This window comes from Talpa occidentalis, unplaced genomic scaffold, assembly GCF_014898055.3.
Source record: "Talpa occidentalis isolate TD23 unplaced genomic scaffold, MPIMG_talOcc4v2.1, whole genome shotgun sequence".
Lineage (NCBI taxonomy): Eukaryota > Metazoa > Chordata > Mammalia > Eulipotyphla > Talpidae > Talpa > Talpa occidentalis.
The window spans coordinates 35,403,664-35,416,194 of NW_026555331.1; the positions used below are offsets into that span (position 1 = coordinate 35,403,664).

At 39.7% G+C, this 12,531-nt stretch overlaps 2 protein-coding genes and 1 long non-coding RNA gene across 10 annotated transcripts in view; 2 read left to right on the forward strand and 1 right to left on the reverse strand.

Annotated features, from left to right (window-relative positions):
- VIRMA (vir like m6A methyltransferase associated) overlaps positions 1-4,793 on the forward strand; it is a 56,135-nt gene extending 51,342 nt beyond the window's left edge. The window contains exons 21-24 of the mRNA XM_037504118.1: positions 1,316-1,482; positions 1,901-2,232; positions 3,075-3,218; positions 4,454-4,793. Of these exons, the coding sequence (XP_037360015.1) occupies positions 1,316-1,482; positions 1,901-2,232; positions 3,075-3,218; positions 4,454-4,608 (798 nt within the window). The 3' untranslated portion in view covers positions 4,609-4,793. The remainder of the gene's footprint in view (positions 1-1,315; positions 1,483-1,900; positions 2,233-3,074; positions 3,219-4,453) is intronic.
- LOC119239510 (uncharacterized) lies at positions 3,218-8,217 on the reverse strand. Its single transcript, XR_005123864.1, has 3 exons — positions 8,144-8,217; positions 7,411-7,511; positions 3,218-3,302 (listed from the first exon to the last, which is right to left on the reverse strand). It is a non-coding gene; the product is annotated as an uncharacterized LOC119239510 (long non-coding RNA).
- A 58-nt stretch (positions 8,218-8,275) lies between these two features.
- RAD54B (RAD54 homolog B) overlaps positions 8,276-12,531 on the forward strand; it is a 61,205-nt gene continuing 56,949 nt past the window's right edge. For 5 of the 8 annotated variants that reach the window (XM_037504124.1, XM_054692106.1, XM_054692105.1 and 2 more), the window contains exon 1: positions 8,276-8,400. The gene's annotated coding sequence lies outside the window, so the exon portion shown is untranslated. Of the gene's footprint in view, positions 8,401-9,490; positions 9,551-12,531 lie in introns of all 8 variants that reach the window. The other 3 variants (XM_037504128.2, XM_037504132.2, XM_037504135.2) reach the window with 3 other exon arrangements.

Sequence of the window (12,531 nt, forward strand, 5' to 3'; positions counted from 1 at the left end):
CAGACCTCTCCTGCCGCCTGCTGCTCCCCTCAGCAGTGTATTTCGGTCCTTCTGCCTGCTCTGCTCCCCGCTCTGGCTCTGGTGAATTCTCTCACCCTCCTGGGCTTCTGACTGTACCCAGTGCATGTATAAACAAACAAACAAACAAACAAACAAATAAATAAAAATACATGCCTCTTTTAAAAAAAAATAAATAAATAATAAATACCAATACAGGCCTCCCTGGTGGCCTAGGGGTTAAAGTCTCAGTGCTGTCATCCCTAGGGCCTGAGTTCAATCCCGGCTAGGAGGGAGCTAACCCAGATATGGTGCAGCAGACCTCTCCTGTCTTGCTCGCTGTTCCCTTTAGTGGCTTATTTCAGTAAATCTGCCTGTTCTGCTCCCCACTATGTCTCTGGTGAAACCTCTCACCCTCCACATCTCTGGCTTACATCCCAGTTTGTCTATGCAAAAATAAGTAAAACTAAGAAAAAAAATCAAATACAGTTCAACTAAGATTACATTAAAAAATTAATTTCTTTTTTAGTGTATTTTGCTTAGTAACTCTTTAAAATTACCCGTTTAACTTGATGCTGTGATAGAAATGTTCTGTATTCTTCCCTGTAGCTTTATGTGACTGTTGAGAAGTGAAATTCTGCTAATGTGATCAAAGATCTGAATTTTATTTTGATTAATTTTAATTTAAATAGTCATATATATTTAGTGACTACCATTTTTGACATCACAGGTTTCAAATATTTGTGTAGAAGTTGTGCTTTTTATAACTTAATGTTTAATCACAGCTGTGATAATGGTGACTTTACATGGCTTAGGGAAACTTAAGGTGTTTAAAATTTGCTAAATTTGGATAAAACCTAAGTAAATATAATTTTCACTTCTTTTAAAGTATACTTAGGTTGGAACCTCACTAAAGGCATAGAACCTTGAGTTGCGGCACATAATCGTTTTATAAAAGATATGTTGCTCATATAGAACATGTTGTTTTCAGATTTGTTTGGAAAGGTTCTGAAAATACTAGGTTGTTAATCCCTTGTCAGGCAGCAGAGGTCTCCCAGATTAATACCTCTTATTTGAGGAAGAATATGCCACCACCAATCCCTTCCCTTCTCAGTACAGCTGAATTCCTAAGATTTTTTTTCTTTCTTTTAACTACCAGTGAGGTTGCTTTTACAGGTGAGGGAGAGAGGCAGACCTATAATATATTTATAAGCAGAGTCAAATATAATTTATAGGAAATTAGATTTTCTGTAATCAAATTTGACATTAATAGTTCCTTGTAAGATGTATTTTTCATTTTCATTTTTTATGGTTGCAGGTAAAGGTCGACTTAATTGAACTCTCTGAAAAATGCTGTAGTGATTTTGACTTGCACTCAGAATTAGAGCGTTCATTTTTGTCAGAACCATCATCTCCAGGGAGAACCAAGACTACGAAAGGATTCAAACTTGGGAAGCACAAGCACGAAACCTTTATAACTTCAAGGTAAAATTAATTTTACTAGAGATCTTGATCATGATCATGTAAATTTATTTTAAGATAGTCACATGATATTTTAAAAAAGAAAATGGATATAATATTTGAGTCATACATGAGTATTTCAGATTTTTTTTTAAAGATAATAATTTGTCTCAGACATAACCTATGTTATATTATTCTATTTTATGAGGGTTTGAAAGGTTTGAACAAGAGGTGAACTGTATTATTTTAAGTAATTGTTAGTCATTTTAATAAAATATAGTTTGTGTATTTCTCTGGAAAGTAATAGATATATTTGCAAAGTTAACACAGTTGGAATAAGAAACAATTTAAATGTACTTTTCAGTATTGCAAAGATTGAATTTTATTTTCCCTGGAAATTCTGTGAAAAAAATATATTGATGCATTGTTTTTGTTTTAATAGTGGAAAATCTGAATACATAGAACCTGCCAAACGAGCTCATGTTGTACCACCACCAAGAGGAAGGGGCAGAGGAGGATTTGGGCAGGGTATACGACCCCATGATATTTTTCGTCAGAGAAAACAGAATACAAGTAGACCACCATCTATGCATGTGGATGACTTTGTTGCAGCTGAAAGTAAAGAAGTGGTCCCTCAAGATGGAATACCCCCACCAAAACGGCCACTCAAAGTGTCACAGAAGATTTCTTCTCGTGGTGGATTTTCAGGCAACCGAGGAGGACGGGGTGCTTTTCACAGTCAGAATAGATTTTTCACACCTCCTGCTTCAAAGGGTAACTAATTACATGTATTTTCTAATGGGTGAGAATATTGAAATATTCTAGAATATTGAATAGAAGTGATTTAGGTGGAAGTGATTCAGATAAAATGTTTTTTCTGTTAACTACAGTTAAACTGCCTCTAGGTCAATGGTGTATTTGCAGAGTACTTTGCTGGATAGCAATGAAATCTATTTTTAAGTTAATCTTGATTAGTTGCCTGTTTAGTGATGAGTTTAATAGAAGTCTTGGCTAGTTATTTTCTGAATAATACCCATGTGTTATTTTCACAATTGTGCTTCTTAGTAGTTTACTCAAGATTGGTCTGTGTAGTTTAGCATTTATTCTCTTATCTACTTCCTTCCTAATGTTATATCTAATCTGTTTAAATTGTTTCAGTGTTTTAGATACTGAGTGAACGTGTAATTGTGACATGATTTCATGCTGCTCAATCAGAATGGGAGTGAAAGAATAGGAGCTTACATTAATAGCAAACACGCAACTATGTTTGGAATTGTTATAAGCACTTTACATATAATACTGTCACATCAATCCCATGAGGCAGGTGTGAATACCCCCCTTTCCAGAAGAGAAGACCAGGACACATAAGTGGCAGACCCAGTATTTGAACCCTTGTAGTCTGCCTCCAAAATCTTTGCTCCTATCTATATATGATGCAGTTAACATTCCACATATAAGATTTCATTGTATGCATAAATAAATAAATCTTTAACTAAAAAGAAAAAAAAAGATTTCATAGTTTCTCTTCTATCACTTTTGAAGATAAAGGAAAACTGTGAAATCTTCCAATTGAAGTTATGAAAAAAGTAAATTTTGATTGTGTTGCCTTTGTTTAGGAAACTATAGTCGTCGAGAAGGAACAAGGGGCTCCAGTTGGAGTGCTCAAAATACTCCTCGAGGAACTTACAATGAAAGTCGTGGAGGCCAGAGCAATTTTAACAGGGGTCCTCTTCCACCATTACGGCCACTTAGTTCTACAGGTATACATCCTTCTTACCTGACTTTGCTGAGAGAGGAAGGTTGTTAATCCTTTTTACATTGTTGCAAGTTGTAGTACTCTCATTCTGGAAGAGAGTATTTTAAAATGCAGATTTATAATTCTGAAGTTAGTTTAGTTTTATATCTGTGAATGAATGCCCAGTGTACATCTTCTGTAGCAATAATCAAAAGTTTAGATTCTGAGCTATGTGTATAATCTGAGCAGTTTCTTGGTGATATGCTCTGTTTTCATATTTTAATAATGAAAACCATTCTTTTTGACCAAAGTATTTTAATAACAGATATCTTCATAGTATATATTCTGTTTTTGTTTACAGTATTGTCTCGTGTATATAAGCACTGACTTCTTTTTTCTAAAACATTACTATATAAAGTCTAGAATTCTGTTCAGAAGTACCTTTTGGTTTCAAATACATGTTTTTAAATAGCAGTTATATTTGAGAAATAATTGTCACCATATGCTTTACCTATTTAAAGTGATTTTCAGCACATTTGCAGAACTTGCACATGGATTTTATGTATTTTTTGTTTATGATTGTTTTTTGTTTTCATTTTACTTTATTAGGGTAACATTGGTTAACAACACTGTATATGATTTAGGGGAATTAGAGTCACAACTTCTCAGATGAATCTTATCACACCATACCCATCACCAAAGCACCCATAGTCCTTTACCATAGACCTTAGGATCCCATCCTCCCCCTTTGTTCCCACTTACACTCTTGCACATAGATTTTATTTTATTTTTTTTTTTATTTTTTTTATTTTTTTTATTTTTTTTCTTTTATAGAGGCATGTTTTATTTATTTATTTGTTTGTTTGTTCGTTTGTTTCGTTTATACATGCACTGGGTACAGTCAGAAGCGCGGGAGGGTGAGAGAATTCACCAGAGCCAGAGCGGGGAGCAAAGCAGGCAGAAGGACCGAAGTACACTGCTGAGGGGAGCAGCGGGCGGCAGGAGAGGTCTGCGCGCCATGTGGGACCCTCCTCCGGTGGCCGGGGAGCAGCCGGGGATCGAACTAGCGCTGCAGAGGCTGCGGGCAGCTTCGCAACCCAGCGCTCAACCGCTGCGCCACCTGGGAGGCCCTGCACATAGATTTTAAAGGAGCAGAGAGTAATTCCTGTCTTGATTTGAGCTCAGTGTTACAGTTAGTATTTCTATATAATGGAAAAGGAAAGAATGTTACAACTAAAAACTGTATTCTTTCTCTTACAGGTTACCGCCCAAGTCCTCGTGATCGTGCTTCCAGAGGTCGCGGGGGACTTGGACCTTCCTGGGCAAGTGCAAATAGTGGCAGTGGAGGCTCAAGAGGAAAGTTTGTTAGTGGAGGCAGTGGTAGAGGTCGTCATGTACGGTCCTTTACACGATAAAAATTCTTTTAGGAACATCCGAAGTGTATATGAACATTTCATGAGGACAATAAAAAAAGACCTTGAAGGACCAATTTAGACTTAGCAGTTATCTGGAGACATCTGAGAGAATATTTTTATCTGAAGAAAGCAGATTTTGTTTGATACCTAACAAGATTTCAATAAAAATCCAAACTTTGTATGTATGTTTGTATATATTCTTCCCTTTCTGTGATGATTTAGAAAATTTCTTAGGTCAAAAATGAACAATTTCTTGCCCATATCACAATGTTCCCTACACTTTCTCATTATATGATGCCCTTTAGAGTTTTAGTACTTTTTTCACAGCACACCTATGCTCAAAGAAATACCTAATAGTTCCATTTATTAGTAGGTTCAAATAATCTAATAAGAACTTAGGTCATAACCAGTAGTAACTGTGGACACTGTACAACTTCTCAAACTTTGTTATCAGCTTGAACACCACCAGTATATTTCCTGTTCCACTATGCTATTTTACATCATACTTTTTGTCACAACTGCTGAAAAACCATTTTTGCACTGTCATGGAAAGAAATATAGTGGTATCTAATTGTAAACTATTTCAAACTAATAGTTCATGTTGTGTCCAATAGATGTGTTTCCCTCAAAAATTTAAAATATCTTGTGGTATTCATGTTAATTCACTAGGATGTCCTGATGCAGTTTTGGGAAACTTTTGGCTGTACCAAACAAAACATGACACTTTTTATAACTAAATGCCGCAAGAAACCCAAGATAACCTAACTCCTCTCAGTCCCGAGGCCTAAAAGCTCCCCTTCTTTAAAATATATAGTCTCAAGTAGAATTTAGAGTTTGTCCCTAATGTCTGATCTGACATCAATATTTACATAGTTGCTTCTTAACTAAATTTTGCTATTAATATATAATTTTTGTTTTAATATATAGAGTGAATATTAAAAATATGTACTAGACAATGATCTCATCAAAGGTAGTAGTATTAGCTAGTAATACATCCTTCCTTCTTTCCAGTAGATAATTTGAATATGCTTTTACTCTTAGTTAATAATGCAACCTATATGTTTATTCTACTTTCCTCATTCTTTTTCTCTACCATTTTTTCTTTTCCTTTATCATAATTTTCCATCGTTAATGCATATTACCATTGTCTCATGTACAGCCTGTCTAATGTGCATCACAGTACCTGGATAGGTGGGACTGAAGGCAGGTAATGGTCAGTTTTCAGCATAAACTATACAAAAGGGGTCATGGACATGGCTGTAGGTTCTGTCAGGCACACAAAAGGCTGTCTAAGGCCAGCTTTAAGGTAAGAAAGCACAATTCAGGGAGGGCGGTGTCATTGGAAGCCAGGAGAAGTACATGAGATGCCAAAGTGCATTTCTTAATAACATAAGGCTATAAAGATAACATTGAGATATATATATATTTGAGATATATATATATATATATATATATATATATATAGACATACATACAGTTCCTTTTTTTAAAAAATGTTTATGCACACAAGAGCTGGGGTATAGGCCAGAGATGCGGGGCGGTGAGAGGATTCATCAGAGACACCAGAGACAGAGTGGGGAACAGAACAGGCAGACCGACCGAAGCACACTGCTGAGGGGAGCAGTGGGCCAGCCAGGAGAGGTCTGCCGCACCAAATGGGTTGCTCCCCTGCTGGCCAGGGATTGAACTCGGGGATCGAACTCATGCTGCAGAGGTTGCGGATTGCTTCATAGTGTGGTGCTTAACCCTTGTGCCACCAGGGAGGCCCTCCCTTGTTTTTTTTTTTTTTTTAAGCTTTCAGTTGAATATCTGAGAAATATCCATGAGCTATCTTTACTGTTTGACTTTTAGGTTAATAAGGGAACCCTTCAGGCTTCCCCATTCTTAGTGTGTTGTCATTTCCTTTGTATCACTAGGCACATTTTCTCAAGCTTCTGCAGTTTGAATCCTATGTTTTGTTGTTGGTGTCTTGGTGTCTCACGATTAAATGAGGATTTGGTGTGGGCCACTCTTGAGGTCCCTTCAGCTCCCTTGATCCCTAAAGGGAGGATGGCCACTGTTCCTCTAGATTAGGCTCAGCTGGACTCCCAAGTGACAAAAAGTAAATGCTGTCCAGCAACTTGCCCTCTGCCAGAGGCACACCTAACCACTCTGCATCCTGAAGAAGGGCCTACTACAGTGGTTTCAAAGTGTGGTCTCTGGACCAGCAGCAGCAACATCCTAGGAACTTCTTAGAAATGTGATTATCAGCTAAGTCCGAACCTACAGAACCCAAAACTCTGCTAGTGGAGTACTTATGTTTGTGCCGGTCCTCCAGGGTAATACCGATGCTTGCTTGTCTGAGTGTGTGAAAGTCTGAGTGCCAGTCTTCTTCCTCTGCTAGGGCCCAGTTGATTCTCAAAGATTCTATTCAACAAAAATGTATTAAGTGCTGGCTATGGGACAGGTAATGTTCTAGGCACATGGTCACCATAGGGAACCAAACAAAACTTGTTCTATTGTAGCTTATATTCTGAGAGGTGTAAAAAGAACAAATACCTTAGGTATGTAAAACAGCATAAAGGTTAGCGTATAAGAAGCAAGTAATGGTTGGTCAGACAAGGTCTCTGACAAGATGAAGTATAAGTAATGATCTGGATGAAGTGAGACAAGATGAAGTATAAGTAATGATCTGGATGAAGTGAGGGCGCAAACCTGGAAGAGGGATGTCTCAGAACAAATTAAGCCAAATCTAAGGTTTTAGATTTTTTGGACTTCACAGATTACATTAAGTTAGGCTGCAGACATGAGGGTCACTCTTACCCCTCCTGTGCCCAGCCCCCAAAATGCGGTGGCTTGATTTAGTAGGGTGCACAGCCTCAGCAGGTCCCAGATTCCAAGTTTTGTAACGCTGGTCCCAGGAGCTGCCAAAAGTACAAATAAACTATTATAAAGACCCTCTTTATAACTGGCAGTTTCCAGGGTAAAAGCTAGTTAAATTCATTTTTCCCTTTACAAGATAAGTCAAATTCCTCTTAAATCGCTACCTACTTAAGTTCCCACTCACATCGTCATTAAACCATCAATATTTCGGTTTTTAAATTTTTGTTAAATTGTTGGATGAAACACAGTGAATGACCTTTAACCACGCTTTCCCCCTCCACATTTCTCAGGGCTGGCAGATTGTGTCATTGCCTAGCCCTTGGTAGTACTCACTAAATACCCATTGAATCATGTCACTTCCCTGCTCAAAACCTTCAAAGCGTTTTCTTGGCCGTAAGAGGACCTTTCTAAGAGTCCAGTAATCATTCACCTGGGGATATAAACCCAGAACCTAACACAGGACTGGGGAACTATCTTGCAGGTGCCACTAAATAAATGCTTTTTGAATGAATGATGGAGAAATTACATCGGTGATACATTTCTATCATTGCAATTACCACACCAAATCATTATTTATTACATGTCCATGTAGGCTGTGAGATCTGTAGCCTCAGCACCTACATTATGTCTGACTGGAAGCCCCAAATAAAAAATTTTAAATTGAATCATATACCTGATAAAACGTGAAAACATAGTCGCACAGCAACTTGCGCCGCGGATGTGGTAAAGTCGTCCAATCAGCGTAGGGGCGGGCCAGGCACAGCGGAAGAGAGGTAATGCGCATGCGCGAGAAGCTCGCCTGCGATTGGCCGCGCCAAGGCGGGAGTCTTGAGCCGCCCTGGTGGGGCCAGAGCGACCTACCTTGCTCTCCCCTCACAGGGCGCGTGTCTTCTGCGGGATCCTCTCCGGTGCGTCTGGACGGAAAGGCTTGTAAGGCTGCGACGCCCTTTAGGCTCATGGGGGGGTCCCTGAGGGGAGAGGCGCCGGGTGAGGGCCCTGAGGGAGGTGGGAAGGAAGGCCGCGGAACGGCCGCGACGGCCTCCTACGGGCCCGGGAGCGCCGTCTGAAGTGTGAGGGGCGCCCTCGTCGCGGGTCGGGGACCACTGGTGGCGGAGGGCCGGCGGTGGGGGTGCGTTGGTGGTCGGAAGGCTTGTTGGAGGGGTGACTCCGGCTGTGGTGTCTCCTCGCCGGTCCTGCAGTGCGCCCCGCTGTGCTGGGCCTCTTGGATTTATTTCTGCCTGGGACTAATCTACATTCTCCTGCACCGTGTTAATTAATGGAAGATATTTGTAGGCAGGTATAGGGGGGGCTGTAAAAATCAAAGGAGTAACTTAAACCAGGAAATGAAAAAACTACTACCTGATGTAATTGGAAGGCAACAAGCATAAACAGCATGGAAGGTCCATTCTTGTTGGCTCTTGGTGGTAGTTTTGTGTACATGCTTATGTCCTACAGGTTGTGATGGTTACACCCCCCCCCCCAAACTTCCCAGAGTCCAAATGAATCCGTAGATTCTGGTTATGATTTCCGTTGTCAAATGACATCCTTGACTCTATCCCCTTAGGGGACCTTCATCATTTCTACTTTCATAAGAGCTTATGTATTAAAAACCCAGTATATTATAGATAGTAATATTACAGATACATTGAGTGCTTACTCTGTCCAACTTGGTTCTAAGTGCTGCATTATTTTTTAAAAAGATTTATTTATGCATAGAAGAACTGGGGTGCAGGCCAGAGGTGTGTGTGTGTGAGAGGATTCACCAGAGACAGTAGGGAGCAGAGCAGGCAGATCTACTGAGATACACTGCTGAGAGGAGCAGCGGGAGAGACAGGTGGTCTGCTGCACCATGTGGGTTAACTCCCTGGCCTAGGGATTGAACTCAGGCTGTTGGAGTGGGCAGCAGTGGGCCCAGCTGAGACTTAACCCTTAGGCCACCAGGGAGGCCCAGGTCCATCCTTCATGGAAATGTCCTTATGTGGGGCATGACTGATAACAATTGTTGTACCTCCTTTTTTAGATGGGGAAACAGAGGCACAACGAGCTTAAGTAAACTATGCAAGATCACATTACTAGGAAGGTCAGTCCAGATTTATATTCAAATATTTGCCTTTAAAACTGTGTCCCTAATTATTAGGCTATATTGCCAAGTCATTTAAATAAACTTCCTGATGTGTTGCACCTGTCAGTCTCGATTTGCCATTTTTATGGAGGACAGAAACATCAGTGTTTAGAGGCATCACAAATACTAGTTTAAGAAGTAAAACATGTTGAAAGTTCTATGGGGAAATACATTGATAAATGCACTTTATTTTTTTACATTTTTTATTGAGGTAACTTTGGTTTATAACATGTAGATTTCAGGTATATACCATTGTAAGTCAGTATCAGTACATTATGTTTGGTTTCCATCCTTCATGATATAGTGCACCTCTTGTACCATATTTTTCTGCCCCCTGCATTATACTTTGAAATGCATCAACAAATTAGATGGTTTGATGAAAGCCCAAGGTCATATGAAAGCCTAAGATCATCTAGCTTTGCTATTTAGCTTTGATCATTGGATCATTGAGCTTTGCTATTCCTGGTGGGCTGGCACAGGAATCTGGTTTCTTAACTTTGCGCTGCTTCTCATATAGCTATATTCTCAAATGCATTATTATCTTTTTAAAATTAGTTTGTAGGATAAATAAGAAGGTTGAAAAATTAAAAGATCATGTATTAGGTGTAGAAGGGCTTGTTAGGGTGGTGATTATTAGAATTTGTTGTTGAAAGAAATTTTAGCATCTAGTCCATTTTTTTGTTATAAATGAGGAAATTGGTATCCAGAGAGTTTAAAATAGCCTGTCCAAAATTAAGCATCCCTTAAATAATAGCTTATGAATGAGAATCAGGTTTTCTTCATTTTTACTGTTGATGTTTTTAGGTACTGTATTTTCCTAGTATTCCTTAGAAAAAGGTGTCAGAATTTTACAATATGGCTGGGGAGTGTTGGGGGATCGGGCGGTTAGTTCTGACTAATGCAAAGAATGGAACTTACTAATTTTCATGATGTGAATGCTGTTTTTATTCATGCTATCTAGAATTTATTATTAAGTTTATTAGGCTTGTCATCTTATTTCAGTTGAGCTATGGCCAACTAAAAGTCTTGCGTTTTCCATCTGAATTTCATTGTTTTGTTTCATTTGACCATTTTAAGTAACTGAGTCTATATGCAGGACCTAACATTTACCTGTTTTTAAATCATCTTACTGCAGTTACTTTATTTCAGTTTAAAATTTGTGTCTGTTATCTGTCTAAACCTATGCAATAATCTGGTCTATAATAGAAAGGAAATGAGGTAAATGAAGGTTATTTTAGCAAAATTTGTTTGGAGAGAATCTGAATTGACTTCTGGTATTGGTTAAAAGATTAACAGATGGTCACAAGCCATCTGTTCAATAATTTGCTCAAGATCGTGCTGATGGAGATCTATTTTGTTTTTGAGTAAGAAATAGAGTATCCTCCACTACTCCCTAAACTTTGTAAATGCTTATATTTATTAAGTATTTGTAGTTCATCATTTTAGCTGAAATTGGGAAATGTCTAGCTACCAGTGACAGCATGTCGTAGCTTAACTGGCTGCATTCTTTAATGGGTACATAAAATATAGTGCATCTTAGAATTGATGGTATCTTAGCTGTGATGAAACGTAGTAACTAAAAAACCTAGTTAATGTCTCTTTCCCTTTGCAAAGCTAACATTTTCATTATATACAAAAATATACAGAAAGAGTGCAGAGGAGAACAAAAATTACTGGTAATGCTAACATTCAAACATAATAAATGTTAATGTGGCATGTGTTTTTCTAGTCTTTTAAAAATCTACTTTATAGTTGTATAATTTACAATGTACAGTTGAGTGGTATAGTTTGATGAGTTGTTTCAAAGTACACAAACAGCCATACTATAATCTGATATAGTTCATTTCTTTTTTTTTTTTTTTTTTAAAGATTTATTTATTTATTTATACAAGCACTGGGTACAGTCAGGAGCACGGGAGGGTGAGAGAATTCACCAGAGCCAGAGCGGGAAGCAGAACAGGCAGACTGATGAAGTACACTGCTGAGGGGAGCAGTGGGCGGCAGGAGAGGTCTGTGCGCCATGTGGGACCCTCACCCGGTGGCCGGGCATCGAACTGGCACTGCAGAGGCTGCAGGCAGCTTCGCAACCCAGCGCTCAACCGCTGCACCATCGGGGAGGCCCTGATATAGTTTATTTCTGTCATCCCCAAAGATCCTCATATTCCTTTTGAGAAGTAGATACTGGGGCCTCCCTGGTGGTGCAAGGGGTTAAACATCAGCACTATGAAGCAATCTGCAGCTACTGCAGCACAAATTCCGTTCCTGGCCAGGGAGTTGACCCACATGGTGCAGCAGACCTCTCCTGTCCTGTCTTGCCTGCTGCTACCCTCAGCTATGTATTTCAGTCAGTCCACCTGTTCTGCTCCCCACTCTGTCTCTGGTGAATCCTCTCCCTCTCTCTCCCTCCCACACCTCTGGCCTGTATCCCAGCTCTTGTATGCATAAATAAGTAAATCTTTAAGAAAAAAAAAAAGTAGGCCTGCCCCTGGTGGCGCAGGCAGTTGAGCCCCACGCTGTGAAGCTGTCCTCAGCCCCTGCAGCGCTGGTTCGAATCCAGCCGGCCGTTGAGGGTCCCACATGGCGCGATAGACCTCTCCTGTCGAGCCTGCTGCTCCCCTCAGCAGTATATTTCGTCAGTCTGCCTGTTCTGTTCCCTGCTCTATCTCTAGCGAATCCTCTCTCCCTCCTGCGCATCTGGCCTGTACCCCAGTTCTTGCATAAATTTAAAATAAATAAATAAATAAATAAATAAATAAATAAATAAATAAATAAATACTTTTTTTAAAAAAGTAGATACTGGGCCTCCCCAGTGGCGCAGCGGTTGAGTGCTGGGTTGCGAAGCTGCCCGCGGCCTCTGCGGTGCCAGTTCCATCCCCAGCTGCTCCCCTGCCACCGGAGGAGGGTCCCACATGGCGCGCAGACCTCTCCTGTCGCCCGCT